We start from the raw sequence: 22,111 nt of genomic DNA, 5'->3' as shown, positions 1-22,111 counted from the left end.
GGAAATAACATATCATTTTTTGTAAAGGTACTTCATGCACATTGCCAGGGTAATATCTATTCAGCCAGGAAACTAGGGATTACTTAAAGGAAAGATTTGTTACTTAAAGATGGTATGAACAAGAGATGTTCTTTCTTCAATAAAACCCACCACCCTCTTTCACTCTACACTGGAGGTGGATTTTTCCCAAAAGATACTAACTTTGCTCAGTGTTATGGAGAAAAACACCAATTCATTCACCTGGAGCCTCTGGTTTCATGGCTGGCCCACAGAGAAGCTGATAGAATAACCCAAAGGCAAGCATAGGAAGGGCAGAATTATGCTTCCTTCAGGCCTTCCAGAAAGTCTCTCCTATCCCAAATCCCTCCTCTCAGGTGAGAAAGCTGGAGAAGACTCAGGTGTCTCCAATGGGGAGAGGGCGGGGTCATGTTCTATTTTCTGCTATAAAAAAAGCACAGAGCAACCCATCCCTCTATCTGGTTGATTTGGTGATACGTTTGGCCATGGCTTATAGACAGAAGGGAGATAGTGGGAGTACATCAAGCTGGTTTAATGCAGATTGGAGGTGAGTAATTCTGGCAGCAGAGTGGGGAGGGACACAATGGCCTTGTCTGCTGAAGTTCATTCCTCCTTAACTCTCTCCCCAATGCTCTTCTAGTACCTACAGGTCACTTTTTCTATTTTTCATCCTTGTGACTTCAGTGAACTCCATCGGTGTTATTCAGTTGGTGAATCCTGTCTTCCCAGGTATGCCTGTTTGGTAAGGGGAAATGCCCGTAGCATCTTTCAAACAGGTTGCAACTAGATGGACAGGGAACATTAACATGGGCCACACAATCTCCACTCATCCCCTTTCTTATCTTGATCAAGTTAATAGATTTTCCTGTTGTTTACCCATGACTTGCTATACTAGGTAAACAAAAGATCTTGCAAAATACCTACACTAGCTTTTATTCCCTGTCTAAAGTCTTATGGCACCCAAAAAATGGCAGAACACAACACTAAGCCCCCATCTTGAAGGGTAGTCCTTTTCAAACAAATTCCTGCTTAAGAAAAGCCTCAACATGACAGACAAAATTGGAGCTGCTGCTCTGAGTTTTTTAAACTTTCACCAGAGCAAGAGGATGTAGAATAGCATATTATAGGGAGAGTTTGCCTTTAAAAAGTATTGTTGGGTTTATGTAGGGTGAGGTTTTTTTTGTTTTTTTGTTTTTGTTTTTTTGTTTTTAAGTAATCTCTAGCTTAACACAGGGTTCAAACTTAGGACCCTAAGTCAAGAGTCTCCCATGATCTTCTGACTGAGTCAGCCAGGCACCCTGTGTTGGGCATTTTTTAAACTTCAAGTTGAAAAGTCTTTAGACAGAACATTTGTTCTCGATTTCTTCACAGATCTACCATCCCCACCTCTATCAGCATCACTATGAAGCTTCTAGCCTAGTTCCTGTTCTCGGACCTATTCTGGGCTTTAAGAAAGCCCCAGGTATTTAGTTGATAACTTCCTTACAGTTGGTATCTTGCATTGTAGTTACATCTTTGCCACTAGTCTGTGAGCTCCCTGAGGGTAGCGGTCAAAATTTGCCTCTCTCAACGGGTGTTCTTCCCTGATGCCTGTTGGAGAGGTGACTCCGTAAGCCTTAGTAATCCTGCCTCCTACAGCTCAAAGAGGCCCCAAATTTTTCCTTTTCTCTTCAGGTACTGTCACTTGCTATGAAAATAGAATGACAGTGGACTTTCCACGTGATCTTGGCACAAAAAAATGGCACGCATCTGTAGTGGGTAGGTAATTAGTATATTCTTATCTTGGTCTTAGTAGAAAGCCCTTGGCTCAAGGCTAGCCCCATTTTTCAGGTGAGCAAAGTACACAAACTCTAAAGAAACTGGCATCCAGTTCCCATGAGGTCACAGGGGTCCCTAATTTGCATGATGTCAATAAAGAGTGAAAGACCTCGTCTTTCCTGAGAAACTTGTCACTCAGATGGCACAATAAAAAGTAAAATGATCTGAAGTACTTTAGAAATGGATTGGCATTCTTGGCTATGTAGCTTTGGTTTACTTCATTACTGAAACGTACTTTTTGACCATTTACTCTGGCTTCTATAGATCCCTTTAATTTTGAATTGTTGAACTGCACTTATATCCTGGATCCAGAAAAGCTCACCCTAAAGGCCCCATATGAGACCTGTACCAGAAGAATGGTAAGTAATTGCTTTGAGGAGTGATTGCAGAAAGTAGTAACCTAGTAGTTACTAATACTAACCCTACTAGTTAAGGATATAGGCTTTAGAGTAGAACAGTTATTCTCAACCAAGGGTGGTTAGTGTTTGTGGTGGTGGTGGTGGCGGTTGTGGTGGTGGTGGTTGGTTGGTTTTTTGTTACTGCTTTCTGGGGGTGGGAGGGGGAGGAGTTGTTAAGTCTTCCAAGAGGATATTGTTCAGTGTTTGGAGACCTTTTGAAGACCTTATTGGCTGTCACAACTGGAGTAGGTGGCTTTCTGCCACTGGCGTCTAGTAGGTACAAGCCAAAGTTGCTGCTAAATACCCTACATTGCACAGGGTGGCTCCCTTTAACATAGAATTGTCAGTCCTGAAATGTCAATAATGCTCAAGATGAAAACCCTGAAGTTGGGGCCTTGGTGTGAGTTCTGGTTTTGCCACCATATAGTTGTGATCTTGAGCAAGTACGCTAACCTTTCTAAGCCTTTGCTTACTCCCTGGAAAAAGAGGATTATGGTAACTTTCCTACAGGGTATCTAAAAATTAATAAGCTACAGATGAAGAACTTGGCACAGCAACAACCCAAAACAAATGTTCAAAATGAGGTATTTTGCTCCATAACCTCCATGGGAAACTGATGGCTATTTTGGTGCTGGCAAATAGAGAACTGCGATGCTATAAAAACAGGTGTTGAAAGGCAAGCAGCAGCTGAGCAGTAGGGTTTTCTCTATTGCCAAGCAACACTACTGCCCAATCAGGGATGTTGGGAGCAATAAAAGAAACCTGTCAAGTAGTTACCAAGCTCTTAGTGTGCAAAGAATCACTTGGGGAATTTTGTAAAGTACAGACTTAGTTCATTGATCTAAGTTGATGACTTAGGTCTGAGGTACCTCTTAGAAATTTGCATATTTAACTGGCTACTTCATCTAAGTCTACAGTGACCATCTTCAGTAATCAACTTTACCTTTCTGAGATAGCCCTTGGCAACTTTTAGAGCCTAGAGTTCGTTTCCTTTAGACCAAAGGTCTGACAACTACAACCTGTAGATGGCCACATTGAGCCTAAGCTGTACATACATGCATATGTGTGATGGTCCATATGTGGCCCTAAAAGCCTAAAATATTTACCAAACTTAATTGAAAAAGGATGGCTGTCCTTTGTTGAGATGAAGTTCCTAAACAAGGGAAAATACCAAAGATGGCTCTGTCCAGCACCCAAACCATGGCTCCTACATAGATGCTCAATACGTGTTTGAATGACTTGGGTAGAGGTGCCAACCATGATACTCAGAGGTAAATGCCAAATCCAAAACTGAACTCTAATCCCTGAAGTTCAATGAACTATTTTCTGCCAAGACAGGAGTTATACCTAGAATATCTAAAAGGACTAGCTATAGAGTCTTTGTATAAAAATAGCTACCTTCCAGAACCTGTGGTACTAGAGTTTTGCCATTCAGCTGGATCCAATAGTATTAAGTTACCAGAACACAGTTACCAGCATGTTTACCACCACTTACTATACTTAGTATGCTTTTGCACACAGCTTGGCCAGCACCGGATGACCATCAGACTCCAGGACCAAAATGCTGCTTCAAGACATGATGGCTTGTTGTATCAGATAAGCTGTCCAGTTATGCAAGCAGAAGAAACCCAGGAGCATGCAGGATCTACTATCTGCTCAAAGGATTCCATGTCTGTGAGTGAAACAGACTGATGGCTTCTCATGGCTACTGCAGGGGAAATGTGGTGGTCTACACAGAGCTGGGGTTAGGAACAGGATCAGGATTACAATCCTGTATTCACCACTAATTCATAGTGTGACTCTGGATTCATTTCCTAACCATACGGAGTCTTTGTTTCCAAGTCTTAAGCAGGGGAAAATAGTACTGACCTCCTAGAATGGTCCTGAGAATTAACTGAGAGGGTATATACAGTGCTCAGCACATCATACCTGGCAGTAGAAAGGATTCCATTGATAGCCACAACCACATTAAAAAACATGTGACAAACTGCCCATCATGTGCCAGGTTCTATGCCAGATGCTAAGATACAGTGGAAAAGCAAAAACAGCCGAATCTCCTACTCAAGGATTTTATAGCCTAACAAAACTAATAACAATGGGCAAAACTAATTCATCTTTGATTATAATAATGATTATAATCATTGCATGGTTTGACTGAATGCCCAATTTCTATGGACAAAGTGAAAAAATGTGCATCTAAGAAGGTAGTGTCTCAACTTAAAACCGGAAGGGAGCTCTGATCTCCCAATTGCTTTTTGGCATCAGAAGCTTAGAAATGATGTTTAAGGGCACAGCTAGTTTTCATGACTGGGCTTGTGCTTCTTCTTACCCTACAACCAGGCCTCTTGGTATAGGAACTACACAGTGGTTGCTCGGGGGTGCTTGGCACATATTGTCAGGTAGCATGGTGACAGAAACCTCTCCCAAATCAAAGTCTCACATCATTGTTCTTTCTTTCCAGTTTACATTTAATGTCGTTGCAGGCATGGCTGATGAAAATACGGTATGAAAGTCACTTGTTCAATTAGACCTAAGTAACCTTAGGTTCTACAGTAAAGGTGACCTAACTTCAATCCTGATCAAAACATTAAATAGACAAATAGTTAAGGTGAGCACCAGCCCTCTAAATCAAATTTCTGTCTTTAGGATACCAAGACTCCTATGGGATGGATCATTGAGGTTGGTGATGGTACAAAAGCCAAAACTCTGACTCTTGAGGAGGTCTTGAGACAAGGATATAATCTCCTGTTTGATAACAACAAGATGATCCTTCAAGTGTCATTCAATGCCACTGGAGTGACACACTACATGGTAGGTATGAATCTTTTTACAGCATCACCAAAGTATAGACCAATATTTCTAAGTCCAATCATGATCTGAACCAGGTCTTCAAAATAACAGAATACAACTGATGTAACAGGTATCTTAATGCCTCCTGTGTGCTAGGCACTGCACTGAGTACTAAAAATACAAGGGTGAACAAAAGAGATGTGTTCTTCCCATAGATCTACCTAGATCTACTGTATAATGTGACCTAAGGTACTGCAGAAGTCTTAGATGAATTAAGATCTGTTATAACCCATCATAGGACAATGATAGATGGTAGGAATTGGTATTTTGAGGGCCAACAGTCAAGACCTTAAATGAGTTAATGTACAAAAGTACTATGAAGAGGTCCTAGCAGCTAAGTGCTTAAATGTCAGCCATTTTAACAAGAACAGTCCTGTTTACACATGGATTATAAACTGATTTCTGAGTCTTGTAAACATATCCTCAGAAAGCTGTTAAAATCAGCTTTTGCTTACATCTGCCTAGAAATCACCTATAGGTCCTATCGGTAGACAAAACTAACTTGCCAGATGTGAGGAAATGAGATTTAAAAATGAAGCATTTTGTCCAGTGACTATTCATAAATTCTAGTTGGGTGAAAACGGTGCCCAATACTAGAATATATGTTTGCCCTGGTGACTCTTCTAGCATTGGTTAAAAATTCAAGTAAACCTATGTTGTCAAAAATGCTTCTTCCCCAACCCACTTGCAGCAAGGTAACAGTCACCTTTACACAGTGCCTCTGAAGTTTACACATGAATCTCTTGGGCAGAAGATCATCTTAACAACACGAGTACTTTGTATGTCAGGTAAGGCCCCAGGAAGAGGGAAACTCTAGTTGTGGGGAAACATTGTTCTGGGGTTTAAAGCTTATGATGGGCATTGTGTTGGCCATTCTTTCTAGATGCTGTGACCTGTAATGCCACACATGTGACTCTCAGCATACCTGAGTTTCCTGGGAAGCTAAAATCTATAAGCCTTGAAAATAGGAACTTTGCTGTAAGCCAGCTGCACAACAATGGGATTGATAAAGAAGAATCACATGGCTTGAGACTGCACTTCAGCAAAACTCTTCTCAAAATGAAAGTACGCTCCTATCATGAACCACTAAGCTTTATGAAAGCTTGACTTGAAGCACAGTCTTGAAGTAACCCTGATACTAGTTCATGACTTGTCCATAAACTCTGTTGGTAGAATGGATGCAAACTTGGGAAGGCCTCACTTGATGACTTTGCCTAAATGAATTGTCCAGTAACTGAAATTCACTCTGAAACACCAAGCCTCTTGAATCACTCCACTGGAAGTATTCCTGTGTGGACTTTTTTTGTTTGTTTCGTTTTTTTAAATTTATCTCGATTCCCTGAACTGCTTTTAAGTTGCTAATGATGATCGTCTTATGTCCTATTAAAATCGGAACAGTCAGATCCAAACAAAAGTGTCCTAAGCTGTTTCGGAGGCCAGTCTTGACTGATGTAATTGCCAGGGACACCAGAGAGTAATCTTATGTCAGGGTAGTGTGTTTTGCAATAACATCTGACACTGTTTGTAGAATCCTTTTATTACTCAGACCTACCTTGGCAGAGCACTCGGCACTTTGGAATTGGATCTGTTAATTCAGGCTTCAGTGTCCAGTACAAAGAGCATGCAGAGCTGGGTATTTCAGGGCATGAGTTTAAAGCAATAAATTTCCTGCCTAGGAAAGCATCCTCATCTGGAGAAGTGATAGGATCTCTACTGTTACGGTTTGAAGGGAAACCAGATTAATTCTCGAGTGTACCCTACAGATACTCAGTGTATTTCCTTCCTGTTTCACTGGGACTGTTTAGGCCCCCAAGGCTGTGGCTGCTAATTGACATTCCTCTCTCCTTGCAGTTCTCTGAAAAATGTCTACCCTATCAGATCTACTTAGCTTCACTCAAGCTGACCTTTGCCTTTAAACGAGAGACTGTATCCACGGTGCTTTACCCTGAATGTGTTTGTGAATCACCAGTTTCTATAGGTAAAAACCTTTTTAAGAAAAATGGTTTTCTACATTCTTCCTCCCTTCCCTCTTGGGTAGGTCAAAATGGGGAAGTTGAGACTCTGTATTGCTTCTACTGAGGAAACTGATCAGATCAGAAATTTCCCTATAACTGTTAAAATAGGACCCTAAATAGACAGCATCTTCAAAATACAGTGAGATGTAGCTGTATGTAGCCTGGATATATTCCATGTTGGAAGCCCGAGCCTACCATCTAAAGATGATAGATTCAAACCTGTAACTATAATGGCTGCAAAAGTTGAAAGATTTCCCCCAAATACCTATAAATGGCTCAAGAACATGAAATATATGTATTTCTGGTTCAGTATTGCCTCTGCTCCTGTGCTTCTCATATTTACTGATCTGTATGTGATCCAGCCAATAGGATAAACTAGCTCCTGGATCCACAGCCCTTCCCCACCCCCCCACCCCCCACTTTGCCTTCCCCAAACCACTCAGTATCTGAATCTTGAAAAGAAGGGACATGATGACACAAGATGACCATTCAAGCCATAATCTGATCCATAAATCATTTCAGCCCCTCAAGGGTTTCTTCTGGGTCTCCTCATCCATACTACAATGTTGGTAGATAACTGGTCACCTGGCAGACAAATTTCTTTAAACTAGCACCATCATCTAGTTACAGGTGACCTGTGTACCCAGGATGGGTTTATGGATGTCCAGGTCTACAGCCACCAGACAAAACCGGCTCTCAACTTGGAAACCCTCAGAGTGGGAGACTCTTCCTGCCAACCTACCTTCAAGGCTCCATCTCAAGGGCTGATAGTATTTCACATACCCCTGAATGGATGTGGAACAAGACATAAGGTTAGTGCTGGCAGACTATGAGATGCTAAGGCTTGACTTCGAGATCACTTGTTATTCCCTTCTAACCTTTATCTGACTTTAAGTTCAAGGAAGACCAAGTCATCTATGAAAATGAAATCCATGCTGTCTGGGCAGATCTTCCTCCAAGCACAATTTCTAGAGATAGCGAATTCAGGTGTGATACAACTGCTACTTTATAAGCTCCAGATTAAATTCAAGCAGGATCCTAACCTAAATTCTTGGTACCCCCTTGCCCCTCCCCCTGATGCCTTACAGAATGACTGTGAAGTGCCATTACACCAAAGATGACCTGCTAATAAATACCCAAGTCCAAAGTCTGCCTCCTCCAGTGGCCTCAATGAGGCCAGGTCCACTTGTCTTAATCCTGCAAACCTACCCAGGTGAGACATAACCTAAGAAATCTACTTAGGGATGCCTAGGTGGCTCATAAGCATCCAACTTTGGCTCAGGTCATGATCTCAGTGAGTGAGTTCCAGCCCTGCTATGCTTAGAGTACAGAGTCTGCTTTGGATCCTCTGTCTCCCTCTCTCTACCCCTCCCTTGGTTCCATTCTCTCTCAAAAATAAAAATTAAAAAATTAAAAAATCTGCTTAAATACTTTGAGGGAAATCTTCCCTAAACAGAACTTTGTGATGCTGCCAGACAAATTGAGCATTAGTGATGCTTTAGCTCCTACTGCAACCATCAACCACTTGAGTACTGAAGAGGTTTCCATTCCATTTCAGATAAATCCTACCTCCAACCTTATGGGGACAAGGATTACCCTGTGGTGAGATATCTCCGCCAACCAATATACCTGGAAGTGAGAGTCCTAAATAGGGTTGACCCCAACATCAAGCTGGTCTTAGATGATTGCTGGGCAACACCGACCATGGACCCAACCTCCCTCCCCCAGTGGAACATTATCATGGATGGGTAGGTATTCTCTACACATGAGGCAGCTCAGCTAATCAAAACTGCCAGTGAAGGGGCTCCTGGCTGGCTCAGTACAGCATAAGACTTTTGATCTCGGGGTTGAGTGTGAGCCCCATGTTGGGTGTAGATTACTTAAATAAAATATTTAAAAATTCCAGTGAGAAGATAGAACCCTCCAGGGTTTCAGAAGAGCACTAGGTCACAAAGGTGCTGATTTTTGTGTTCATTAGTAACCAGTCATTGGTCTAATACGATGACCTACTTTGCTCTTACCCTTGAATCTAAAAGAATGGACCCTCCCCAAGGATGTCAGGCTCTAATACTCTTGATCAGGAGAGAAGAGACCACCAGTTCTTATTCCACCATGTTACAAGTAAGGTGCTATGTACTCAACATGCATTACTTGAAACTCCTCACTCTGAGAAGACAATTGCCATCTCACTTCTGATAAGACCCAAGCTTGCTGCTTAAATAACTAGCCAAAGTAAGATTTAGTAAGTAGTGGGATTTGAATGCCTATCTGACTCCAGCCATTAGGCTCTGAAGCTGTGATGAAACACATACGTGAATTCGTGGTTGTCCTCCCGGCTCTGCCCTCCGGGGTCTTGATCTGTATAGAAACTGTACATTATCTTCCTTGAAGCCCTTGTGATCTGTTGCTAAGCTCTTAAACTCCAGGTACATTCCTGCTCCAGAACTACATGTAGCCCACCTAACATAAGATTTTCTCTATAGTTATCAACTCTGCTATCATCAGATATAAAATAGCAGTAGTTCTCTATTTGTTGTATTCTCCTTACTTTTGAGAGAAGAGCGAGAAGGTGAGTGTGGGAGGGGCAGAGAGAGGGAGATAGAGAATCTGAAGCAGTCTCTAGGCTTTGAGCTGCCAGCACAGAGTCCAAAATGGGGTTCAAACTCCAGGACCGTGAGATCATGACATGGGCCAAAGTTCGACACTAAACCAAGTGAGCCACTCAGGTGCCCCAGTTCTCTACTTTGTCCCTGGCCTGTATTAACTGCCTGGGATACAACAGGTACTCAAGGGGCACCTGGGTGGCTCAGTTGGTTAAGTGTCCGACTTTGGCTCAGGTCATGATCTCCCGGTTCGTGGGTTCCAGCCCCGCATAGGGTTCTGTGCTAACAGCTAGCTCAGAGCCTAGAGCCTATTTCAGATTCTGTGTCTCCCCCTTTCTGACCCTCCCCTGCTCACGCTCTCTCTCTCTGTCTCATAAATAAAGAAAACATTAAAAAAAAAAAACAGGTACTCAAATCAGTGGGAAGAATTAAGCCAGTGTCCTATGAAAAGCTAAGTATAAAACGTGAGGTTCTTGATAAGTTTAGCTGGCAAATAAATAAGTACTTAAATTGTACTAATCTATGTTGGAAAAATAGTAGGATATACAACCCCGGACTTTATTGATGGATAGGCCATGTCAGAAAGTAGAATAAATAAAATGTACAAGAAGGTACAACTCCAAAGATGTTTGAATACACATGGCTGAAAATGGACAGATGTTGAGTTAAACTCCACGAAAAATTAAGCTGATACTCTTGACTGTGTGCCTCTTAGCTGTGAAAACAACCTGGACAACCACAAAACCACCTTCCATCCAGTTGACTCCTCCATAACCTATCCTACTCACTATCAGCGGTTTGATGTGAAGACCTTTGCCTTTGTATCAGAGGCCCAAGTGCTTTCTAGCCTGGTAAGTGATGAAGTCGCCTGGGATGGGTCAAAAGTGAGTGTATCAGTTCCACTTAACTCTTCTCCTATCCCCAGGTCTACTTCCACTGCAGTGCCTTAATCTGCAATCAACTCTTTCCTGACTCCCCTCTGTGTTCTGTGACTTGCTCTGAGACATCCAGACACAAGAGAGGTAAAAATTTGAAGTCCTTGTTACCGTGAGTCGTCAAAGCAAGATTGGCCTTCACAGAATTACAAACCTTAAGAGTTTTGGAGTGCCTGGATGGTTCAGTTGGTAGAACATGCAATTCTTGATCTTGGGGATGTGAATTTGAGCCCCAAGTGTGGTAAAGAGTTGACATTAAAAAAAGTTTAAAAAAAATAAAGGGGGGGGGGCTGTCTTCATGAGACTCTTCACCCAGTTCTAAGAAACCTTAGCCTGGTCTGTCCTGGCCATAGGATAAGGCTGAGGTGACAGGTTCTTAATCAGACTATGGACAAGTTTGGTTTTGCACATGGACCGGAGCCTGATGTTTTGCAGACAGGACTCCCAAAAGTTAGTATTCAGGAGTCTAGGTTGACTTGGAACTTAATCTTAGAATTCATCCTAGTTTTACATTAAGGTGTATGTCCTGTCCTGCAAAGGTGAGGAAAACCCACATAGAGCAGGGGACTCCATGGAGATGTGCTCAAAGAAGCCTATCAACCCTCTCTCTACCACTCTGTATTCCAGAGGTCAGATACAAACTTCATTTTCTGTCTCCAGCCACAGGCAACACTAAAGAAGAGAAAATGATCGTAAGTCTTCCAGGACCCATCCTCCTGCTATCAGATAGCTCCTCACTCAGAGGTATGGATTTAAAGCTTAGGGTACTTCCTGAACTCAAGTTCACAGCTTTATGGTGAATTTAGCCATACATAAGTAATAGACGATATAGTAAGCAGTGAAAGAATGAGTGTCACTTCCTAGCTATACTTCATTAAGTCTCTAGTGTATTCTTCCAAAAATCCCCTTAAAAAAACCTCACATTAAGTGGAATCATATTTTCTACCTACTTTCTATGATTTTTTTTGTACATACTTAAAATGTATAAAGTCAAATAGCAGCTACTTGACTGCTAACAGCTATATAGTATTCTATGCATATGGCTTTACCTTAACCATGGTCCTCATTCAATAACCTGTAGGTCACTTTAAGCTTGGTCATTAATGTCAGAGTAGAATCCTCTTAAATCTTTGCCAGCTACCCAAATTTGGGATATCTTAAAGTGAAACTATTAAGTCACAGGGCATGGGCCTTAATACTGCCAAACTTAAGTCTGTACTAGACTGTGTTTCTGTTCATATCCTGTATCCTCATCCCACATGGTCTTCATTTTAGGCTTCCAATTTGAAATAAAACTGTCTTAAATCCATGACTAAACCTGCAAGAAATCAATGCACTTGGGATCATCTCTATTAATGCCAGAATGTTGGTTAAATAGACTGGAACAGTAATGTTCTTTCCAGGTGTCAGCCCATCTAATCTTAGATTAATTAAAGCAAGTAGGAAGTGCGAACAGCAGTGGGAGCAGGGAGAGGAGGTTGGCTCAAAGAGTAAGACTATATACCCTATTGCAAGCTTCCCAAAAGGTACATCAGAGGTTTAATTGCACTTCTCTGGGGAGCCTATGGTTTTGACTTAGGCCTTTTGATTGAAATGATCTTAAGCCTCGAATGTCTGTCTGCTTCCTTCCCAGATGTTGTGGACTCAAAAGGGTACGGGGCTGCCGGATACATTGCTTTTAAGACTGTGGTGGCTGTGGCTGCCTTAGCAGGCCTTGTGGCAACCCTAGGCTTCATCAACTACCTGCGCAAGAACAGAACCATGATGTTAAATCACTAAGGATTTTCAAATAAAGTGATTGAAGTAAGCTGTTCGCTTTTTACCTCATTGACCTCAGATGGAGTGTTTTCTTGCAGTCCTTCTTTCATAGTGACTGGAGGACCTTAGCACAATCCTGATGTGCTTTGGTCCATGTGGATGTGAATAAGGAAATGTAGGACTTCAATGCTTCCTGTCACTCAGCTTTGTTTGACCTCAACTCCCAAAACTGGCAGTGCCAGAATTCAACCAACAGTGGTTCTTAGCTATGGCCCAGCTCTAGGAGTGGTTTTCGGAGACTAGTCTTTTATTCCTCCATTCATATATGCAAGAGGAAAAGATCTCACCCCTTGTTACCAGCATGATTTCCTTTCCCTAAAAACGCAGGGAAACCAGGTGTTGTCAAGGAATTAATGTGGTGTTGTACTTCATTACCTCATTCAAATTACTCCTTGAAACTTTACCTGAGAACCTGAGGTATTCAGTCGTGTATTCCCTGTGCTCCTGAAGCAATTTAAGACCAACAATCTCCATCAGAGGGAAAAGAATATAAGGTTCTAGTTTGACTAAGTGCAATTAAAACATTTCTGGTCTCATTAAGATTCCATAGTTGAATACCAGCCCCTTAGTTGAGCAGGAGAGCTGCTTTCTCCACTACCAACACTTGATTATTCCCTCCTCCTGAGCCTTTTTCCCTGAGGGTCCCCTACCTTATGCTATGCTGCAATTAAGTATGACTAGTTTTTGCTTCACACTGCAGCTCTAACAGATAACTTACATAAAAATGAACTCATTGTATCCTACCACTAGAAAAAGTCTAGGTTTAAACCAGAACTTATGTTAGGAAAAAAATCCTAAAGCCTTTAAATATCTGAACAGAGACAGTGCCTGAGTGACTCAGTCAGTTGGAGATCTGGCTCTTCATTTCAGCTCAGGTCATGATCTCACAGTGGTGGGACTGAGCCATGAGTTGAGATATGCATTGGGTATGTAGTCTGTTAATCTCTCCCTCTCCCTCTCCCTCTGCTCAGCCCCTGCTTGCATGCACACTCTTGTGAATAAAGAAAAAATTAAATACCTATACATTGCAGGGAGGTAAAAACAGTGTGTGGACTTCTTCAACCCTCAATTGGGAACTGTCATAATCTGGTGTTTTAATAGCCTTCTTGAGGAAAGAATACTATGTATACTGTAGGTCTGTAATATTGGATTCTTCCTTCCAATATACATTGCCATTCATTAGATTTATATGGTAGAACTCAGCCCTGGTGTGGGGAGGAAACCCTACACCATCATGTGAAACTTCTGGTTGGTCTAGAGTAATAGAGGTCAAAAATTCAAGTTATCTTATCAAAACCATTCTTTAGATACTGCTTGATAAGAATATAGCCTTAATCTGCTAATCACAAATGGTGTTACAGTCCAACTTTTCTGTGCCTATCAGGTTACAGTGTTATGTATTAGAACCAGAAACCCTGCATGTGCTGTACTTCTTAAAATGGCATTTAAGAGTTGGCCACTTAGGTGGCTTCCTGATCTCCTGTGGTAGGCTGAATAATAACCATGCCAAGTCTATATGGACTTTGTAGATGAGGGTAAGAGTCTTGACATGGGGATGTTATCCAATAGGGACCAATCACATGGGTCCCTATAAAAAGGGCAGATGGAGCAGCAGTCAGGGTGACACGGGCTACAAACCATGGATTGCAGGCAGCCTATATTAGCTGGGGGTGGCAAGGAAATGGAGTCTCCCCTAGAGCCTCAAGAAAGAACACAGCCCTGCTGCCCCATTTTGAACTTCTGAATTCAAGGTGTAAAATAACCTGTGTCTTATATTTATTTTTAATTTTTTAATGTTTTATTTATCTCAGAGAGGGAGAGCGAGATAGCGTGAACAGGGGAGGGTCAGAGAAAGATGAAGATACAGAATCTGAAACAGTCTCCAGGCTCTGAGCTAGCGGTCAGCACAGAGCCCAACATGGGGCTCAAACCCATGAACCGTGAGATCATGACCTGAGCCGAAGTCGGACACCTAACCAACTGAGCCACCCAGGCGCCCCAAATAACCTGTCAGTTTATATTAGTTTCTTACCACTGCAATAGGAAACCAATAGAACCTCGCATGACTCCCTACAGACAACACTTGGCTAGAAATGCACACATTTTACAGAAGAGCAACTTGAGCCCTAGCCTAGCTTGTCCAAGATGCTACTGTATCTTGATCATGGAGGTGGAGCATCACATCCCCAGACTGCTCTGTTTGTGTAGTCAGGATCAAGGTGCCCTGGGCTCCAGAGTGTCCCCACAGATTTGGTTCTGATGTTTGCCACAAATGCTAAGGCAAAACTCAGAAAAGCTAAGTGGCTGTGGAGCAGCTGCTGGGATGAACACTTGTTGCCATGGTAGCCTGGAACAAGAACAATGAGTGAGTGACTAAAGTCATGTTCTCAACTTCTGATGGTATGGGAGGCAGCCTAGCTGTTTGGGGAGTGAGCTCAAATTCCAAGAGGCTACTCCTTCACACAAACTAGTGTCTGGAACCTACCTTATCCAGTAAGGATGAACTGTAATTGTGACACAGTTGTCTGGAGGTAGATGACGGGCACGTGGGATTCTAACACTCTGCCCAACAGTTCGATTGGTGGAGGTCAACAGGGACTGATAATGGACCTATGTGCCTTGGGCAGTCCCTTCCCACATTGAACTTTTCTTCCTTGCCATTCTGCTGACTCGAATGGTTTTATGAAATTTGTAGGGTTCTAGAATAAGAGCTGCGTTTGTGATCTAGACCTTTCTCTCTCTTGCTGCATGGCCTTTGGCAGATGGAGCACAATCTCTGAGCCTACTTCCACATCTGTAAAATGAGGGCATCTGGCTGGCAGCCAATGGAGCATGTGACTCTTGATCTCAGCATTGTAGGTCCCATTCCCACAATGGGCATAGAGATTACTTAAAATCTTAAACAAAACCTACTTTGAAAGCATGTAAGGGTTCAATAAGACAGTCAATCATCAAGGTCTTGGTGTATGTGCTGCCCAGTCAGCATTGGAGCCATCTAAATAAAACCTCGGAGATAAAATTATGAACAACTGAAGGCTGGATAAAACTAAGTACTACATAACACGTACTTAATCAGGCACATATTTTGAAAAAAAATGTCCTGACCCCACCTACTAAACTAGAATTGTTAAGGAGGGGGATGAAAGCAAGTTTAGGCTCTGTGGGAGGCCAAAGAATGGCCCCCAAATATCTATATCCTAATTTCAGAAACCTGTGAATGTTACCTTCCATGGGGAAAAGGACTTTGAGTACATGATTAATTTAGGGGTCCTGGATAGGGAAATTATCTAGATTATCCATGTGGGCCCTGACTTCAATAACAAGGATCTCCATAAGAGATAGACTGGGTGAGATCTGACCACAGAAAGGGCAAGACAATGTGACTTTGGCAGCAAAGACTGAAATGATGCACAGTGAGCACAAGGAAGGAACTACCAGTCAAGGAAAACAAGTGGCCACCAGAAGCTAAAGGAGTCTAGGAAAAGGCCTCTCCCCTAGAGTCTCCAGAAGGAAACAGCCTCACTGGCATCTTGACTTTAGCCTAGTGAAACTGTTTTCAAACTTCTGACCTCTGAAATAAATCAGTTATTTTTAAGCCATTGAGCTCATGGTACTTTGTTACAGCAGCAAGAGGAAACTAAAGTAAGCTCCTCCTGTGAGTCTGACATACACCCCTGGGTAAGAATTGCTCTGTTAGACAAAGCGATTGGTGGTAAACTCCATCACAGACAACATATTACAAACACACATAGTTGGTCCTACAAAAAGTCTAAGAACGTGGGAGCAGTTTATCATTTCAAGAACTTGGCAAATTCAAGTTGCAACCAGCCTCATTTCTAAACCATAGTATATCCTGGTGGAATAGAAGAATTGCTGAGAACACAAGTCCATGGGAATTTAAGTTGTAACCCGCTGAGGTACCATAATGCGAATTTCCTGCTATGGTGGTAACTACTGCTCCAATAAGCAGAAAACCCATAGAATTACATTGCTTCTGGCTTGAAAGTGGTGGTGCATGGAGAGGCAAGCCACTTTACTGTGGGCAGGACAGGGGGGTCAGCAGAAGGTAGAACGTGCAATGTCTGGCATGTCTGTGGTCTTGGTCATAGCAGCTTCCACCTGATAAGTCAATGGGCTCCAGTGTGCACAGGGTGGGCTATTGGGGTAGCAGGAGTAGCAACTTCTCTTCAGAGTAGATTTCCCTGCCAGAGGTTAGCATTCTGGCTAACCTCTTCTTGGCCTTGACCTTTGATGACAGAGTACCTGAAGAGCTTTGCTTTGTGAATAAACACAACAAAAACAGTCATGAGTGCACTGGTACAGATAATGCAACGTTGGCTGCTTAATCATAAAGGGTTTTCTTCCCACTTTCTTCTCTCGTGATATTATGATTTATAATAAATACATATTTGGTCTTTGTCCAGGTCTAGGACAGAGCTCAGGAAACCCTTGGAATCTCCTAAGTGAAGAGGGCATTCAAGGAGTCTTTTGTAATGTTAATAGATGACACAAGGAAAGCCCCTAGGGAACCCTGGGAAGGGAGATTGTTGCCAGGGCAACCAACTTCAACTAGAGTATAGAGACTTTCAGTCCCACCCCCCTTGATTTCTGGATGGGAAGAGGGGATGGAGGTTGAATCAGTCACCAGTGGTCAGGGACTTAACCAATCACGACTATATAAGGAAACTTCCATTAAAACCTAAACAGGTGGAGATTTGAGGAGAATGGTGCTTTCCGAGAGGATATGGAAGTCCTCATCCTTTCTCCATGCCTCTGCATCTCTTCCATCTGGTTATTCCTGAATTACCTCCTTTAATAATAAACCTGTAATCCAGTAAGTACACTGTTTCTCTGAGTTCTATGAGACACTCAGGCAAATTCATTAAATCCAAGGAAGGGTTTCATTAAAACCTCTCATCTGTAGGCAGTCCATTAGGAGCACAGGTGACAATCTGGACTTGTGACTGACACCTGAAGCAGGGTGGGCTGGGGTTGAATCAGTCTTGTAGGACCAAGACCTTAACCTGTGGGATCTGATGCCACAGTGACATCATATAGTGACAGAATTGAGTTAAAATGTAGGACACCCAGATGGTGTCTGAGAATTGCTTGGTGGTATGGGGAACCTGCCAGCCCTACCCCGCCCCACCATACATATTGGAATTGGGTCCCAGAATCCTCTTTCTTCTCTCCCCACCCCCTTCTTCCCTAATAAGAGAACTCTGACCCTGTTCTAGAATGGGGTAGTATATCCCCAGGGGATATACCCTGATTGGACTAAATAATGAGGATACAGTCTCATTCCCCTTGCAGATTAGCTACCAGCAAACATATAATGCTGTTCAATCAGATTTATTGAGGGATATTAGAAGGGGACTTCTGTCTTTTGCTTCCTTGTTTAAAAAAAAAAAAAAGGTATGTAAGGCTAGCCCCTTTTCTTTCTGCCTATGGATGTGGTTGTGTGACATTGTGATTCCTTGAGCTGTGGCAGCCATCTTGTGACCATGAGGAATTAAGTCTAAAGATGCTATCTGAGAATGATGGAGAAAAAACATAGAAAATCTAGATTCCTGACTACTTCATTGTGTTTCCTGAATCAACCTTGGAATCACTTGCATCTTGTATTCCTATTTCATTGTGTTTCCTGAATCAACCCTGGAACCATGTGCCTTTTGTTAAAAAGAAAACCACAGGCCCCCAAATGGAGTAACTTATGCTAGTCCAAGTTACCAAAACAGAGCTTAATACCTAATCTAATTGCAGTTTCAATCTCTCCCAGAAATGCAGTCTTAACTGGTAAATCAGGAATTTTCTAATCAGCACCAATGAGGTAATCTGTCACATGGGCTCTCTATTCCCCAAAAGAAGATGAGGTCATTTTTATCTGTGTAAGACCTCCTACCCTTCCCTTAAGGGAGAGTGACCTTGCCTAAAACAATTTCTTTCTTTTGCTAATAACTTCTTTGCCCTACCCTCTTTCCTATAAAAACCTTCCATTTTATACAACTCCTCAAAGATTCCCTCTATTTGCTAGATGAAATTCATGAATTGCTTCATAAAACCAATGTGAAAAGTGAGATGATTCATTTTCAACATACCAAATAAAAGCCGTGCTGTCTAGTTAACAATAGGTCTACAACCTATTGGAAATATGTAGTCCCCCCCAAATTTGTCCCTCCTCCCACAACAACAGAGTCCCAAACCATAGACACTTCACTTCCTGGTTCTTTTTCCTCTCTCCATTTCCCTGGGATTATTTTTTGAGGGCTTTGCAATGAGCATGCACCAAAGAAATGAAGTCTCTGCATCATTTCAAGGAGCGTACATTTTTTCCAGTCAGACTACATGAGCATAGGTGACTTCCAGGTAAGGCTGTAACCTCTGTTGTACTCAGTCAATGAAGAACCAGGGGAGGAACTTGCAATCTAGGAAATAAATTGCCTGCTATAACTGCCCCGAATATGCCCGTCCATCATATACCTGCCTTGCTTTACTGTGCTCCTCATCCCTCCTTTGACTGGGTCAATGGGTGTATTTCTCACAACCAATTAGATCTTCAAATTTACTCAGCGCAAATTTTAACAATCTTTGATGTTGAATGAGATTCTAAGAATTCCTGTTTTTAAAGGGAGGCAGTTTATTTCTTGTAGGTAAAAAGCATTCAAAATGATTCAGGATTAAAGAACCTTTATTTTTAGAACAACTATGGCTATAATTTGCATCTAAGACCGCACCAAGTTATATGTAAGCTTTCCTTTGGATTAATAGCCAAATTTGTATAAATCACAAAGAAGAACACCTTCTGTTACATTTATTTTGTTTTGGCTCCCACAAGGCCCAAGAGGACCAGAGTCTTGTTCTGTTTATCTTTGAATTCCCATTGGTACTTACATGGGGGAGTGGTTGACCAAAAATATAGTACAAGGAGGTTTAATTCTGTAAAAATTAGTTAACTCAGAAACATCATTAAAATGGAGTCAGGAAGTTTTGGCATGGGAAGTTCCCCTGTCCTACCCCTCCAAATCAATTGTGGACACAACAGAAGAGATGAACTTGACTGTGACTATGGATGCCACTCTATACTCTTCTAGTTGGAAGAAGAGATGCTTTCTGCACTCCCTGCCTCACCCCACCAGGCAACAGCTTAGCCAATGAGAAGCCAGTACACTTCAAACTCCCAGTTTCTTCCAGTGGACTTTTAGTTCATAACAGCCTTTCCAACTTACCCCTTCTCTCCTTAAAAAAAAGCATGCCTCACTCAGGGCACCCGTGTGGCTCAGTGCACTGAGCTGTCCCACTCTCAATTTTGACACAGGTCACAATCTCATGGTTGTGGGATCAACCCCACTCTGCACTGGGCATGGAGCCTGCTTGGGATTCTTTCTCCCTCTGCCCCTACCCTGATTGCACACTAGCACATATGTGCTCTCTCTCAAAAAAAAAAAAAAAAAAAAAAAAGCATGCCTCTCCCTTGTTACCCAGACTTGCCTACAGTTTTGCTGCAGCTTGTTTGTCCCCGATTGCAATTCTATTTTATTGAAAAATAAAACCATCTTTTGCTGGTAAAATAACTGGCAGTATCTATGAGGTCACCAATTCAAAGCAGACAGTATGGTCTCTTCTCTTCCATGCTTAGGAATGGTTCCTCCTCCCTTAATTCTGTTAGGGTCACAGGGGCAGGGAAGATGCCATGAAGCATGGATGCAGGAAACATGGATTCTAGTCCTGGTACTGCAGACTTACAGTGTCTGGCCTTAGGTGCGCATCTTCAGGAGAGGATTGAAGAGGCAATCTATTACCTTGTTACCCAAGATGCAGTCTGTGCAAGCTGGTAAGCAATGCAGAAACTCAGGTCCTGCTCCAGACTATGGACTCAGAATCTGCCTTTTTTAGCAGGACTCCTTTAGCAGGACTTATGAACGCACATTAACAATGCACATTAACGGATGCAAGTTAACGTTTGATGTGTAAGTCAAAAGCTTTTTCCAGTTCTCAGTGCTGCTCCCTGCTGAGCCAGCTTCATATTGCCTGGATATGAGCTCCCTCTTCTGGCTCAGAAATTAAATACTTTCTCTAGGAAATACTTCTGATCCATTTCTGCTATTTTTTTTTTTTAAGGGTTTCAAATGGGGCTTGAAGTTCCAGCACCTAAACAGAGGCATAATGGCTCCTATAGCATGTGTATGGGACCTTGAGTCTCCTCCTAGTTTTAAAATTGAACAACACCTACTGTCTGGGGCAGGGGGGCCCATGCCCTCTCCAACCTAGATGGCTCTCTGATTCCTCCTGCCAAGGAGTCCACTTTCCCCATTGCTCAGCCTTGTCATTTCTGTGGGTTTTTTTTAAATTTTAATTTATTTTTGAGAGAGAGAGCGAGCGAGCAAGCATGAGTGGGGTAGGGGCAGACAGGCAGAAGGAAACCAAGAATCCAAAGTAGGCTCCAGGCTCCCAGCTATCAGCAAAGAGCTCAATGTGGGGCTTGAACCCACGAACTGTGAAATCATGACCTGAGCTGAAGTCAGAGCTTAACCCACTGAACCCCCCAGGTGCCCCAGGTCATTTCTGCTTTAACAAAGCAAGGAGAGATGAACAAACAGTGCCTGAGCTGGCAGGCTGATGATGGGGTAGTCACCAGCCAGCTCAGACACCTGATGTCATTAGTGTAACTGGCTGTCTAGCAAAGACCTGGCCAATTCCAGCCTCATCCCAGACAAGCTATGCCTAATGCTCTTAATTCTCATTATTTGTCTACATCAAGACTTCTCAACATTGGCACCAACATTTGGGCCCAGATAATCTTCTTGTAAGGAGATGTCATGTGCACTGTAGGATGGTTAGCAGCATCCCTGGCCTCAACCCACCAGATGCCAGTATCACCCCCTCTTCCAAACACACACACAGTCATGACCATAAATATGCCTCCAGATGCTGCCAAATGTCCCCGGGAACAGGCTCTAGATTCAGACTTCTTGGTCTTTCTAATCAATGGAAAATGTTCAGGGGCTTCTATGTATAAGGTTCTAGGTTACCCGAAGTGCAGAGTCAGACACTGTTTCCCTCCCCAGAGCACTGGTGGAGAGGGAGCAGGTAAGCAGGGTGGGAGGAAAGCCAAATACAAGAGAATAGCAGCAAACAAGAGAGGATTAGTTGAGCAAGGATATAATTGTTCCACTGTGTTGTAGCACTTTTATACTCTAGAGATCACTTGCCTCAGTCTCCCAAAGACTCTGGTTGGGCTGCATTCTCACTACAGGCTGAGGAAGTTGACACACAGAGAGGTTGTCACTTGCTCACCATGCATGACCCACAAGGGTTGTATGTATAAAGATGGTGTACACAGTAAGACATGACTTCAATTTAAGCTGGACTGTGGAAGGTGGAAACGTTTCAAAATGGGAGGTTTGGAAAGGGGATGCCCAACGTCACTGATTTTCAACTTTTCTGCTACACACATGGATAATATCCACCCTAACAACGTACCAAAGAGGCACACCAGGTTTGTATATAATCCCTACTCCCCACCCCCTCTCTTTCCCTCAGGGAGGCAAAGAAAGCACTTTAAGAATTCATAATTGTCACAGTTCTTACCACTCAGGGTGTGTGTATGTGTGTGTACACTCTCTCTCTCTCTCTCACACACACACACACACACATAC

General features: G+C 42.6%; 2 protein-coding genes across 7 annotated transcripts in view; one reads left to right on the top strand and one right to left on the bottom strand.

Moving 5' to 3' along the window:
• Positions 1 to 22,111, bottom strand: part of ANKS4B (ankyrin repeat and sterile alpha motif domain containing 4B) — a 68,819-nt gene that overhangs the window by 24,285 nt on the left and 22,423 nt on the right. The window lies entirely within an intron of this gene.
• On the top strand, positions 461 to 12,442 carry ZP2 (zona pellucida glycoprotein 2). 4 transcript variants are annotated; one of them, XM_039234419.1, is made up of 19 exons: positions 504 to 565; positions 659 to 747; positions 1,693 to 1,776; positions 2,101 to 2,195; positions 3,756 to 3,908; positions 4,696 to 4,737; positions 4,881 to 5,045; positions 5,776 to 5,872; positions 5,968 to 6,149; positions 6,936 to 7,062; positions 7,724 to 7,911; positions 7,995 to 8,086; positions 8,188 to 8,312; positions 8,658 to 8,847; positions 10,418 to 10,553; positions 10,628 to 10,724; positions 11,298 to 11,381; positions 12,041 to 12,127; positions 12,271 to 12,416. In XM_039234419.1, the coding sequence occupies exons 1-19, from the start codon at positions 504 to 506 to the stop codon at positions 12,414 to 12,416; spliced, it is 2,241 nt and encodes a 746-aa protein (XP_039090350.1). The 4 variants fall into 4 exon arrangements, with proteins under 4 accessions (XP_039090351.1, XP_039090350.1, XP_039090349.1 ...); XM_039234418.1 differs by having other exon boundaries at positions 11,265 to 11,381; XM_039234421.1 differs by having other exon boundaries at positions 7,995 to 8,088; positions 8,217 to 8,312.

Source organism: Hyaena hyaena, unplaced genomic scaffold (genome assembly GCF_003009895.1).
Source record: "Hyaena hyaena isolate Hyena2069 unplaced genomic scaffold, ASM300989v1 scaffold_88, whole genome shotgun sequence".
In the NCBI taxonomy this organism is placed as follows: domain Eukaryota; kingdom Metazoa; phylum Chordata; class Mammalia; order Carnivora; family Hyaenidae; genus Hyaena; species Hyaena hyaena.
The sequence above is the reverse complement of the archived record's forward strand: the minus strand, read 5'-3'. Positions and strand labels throughout refer to the sequence as shown.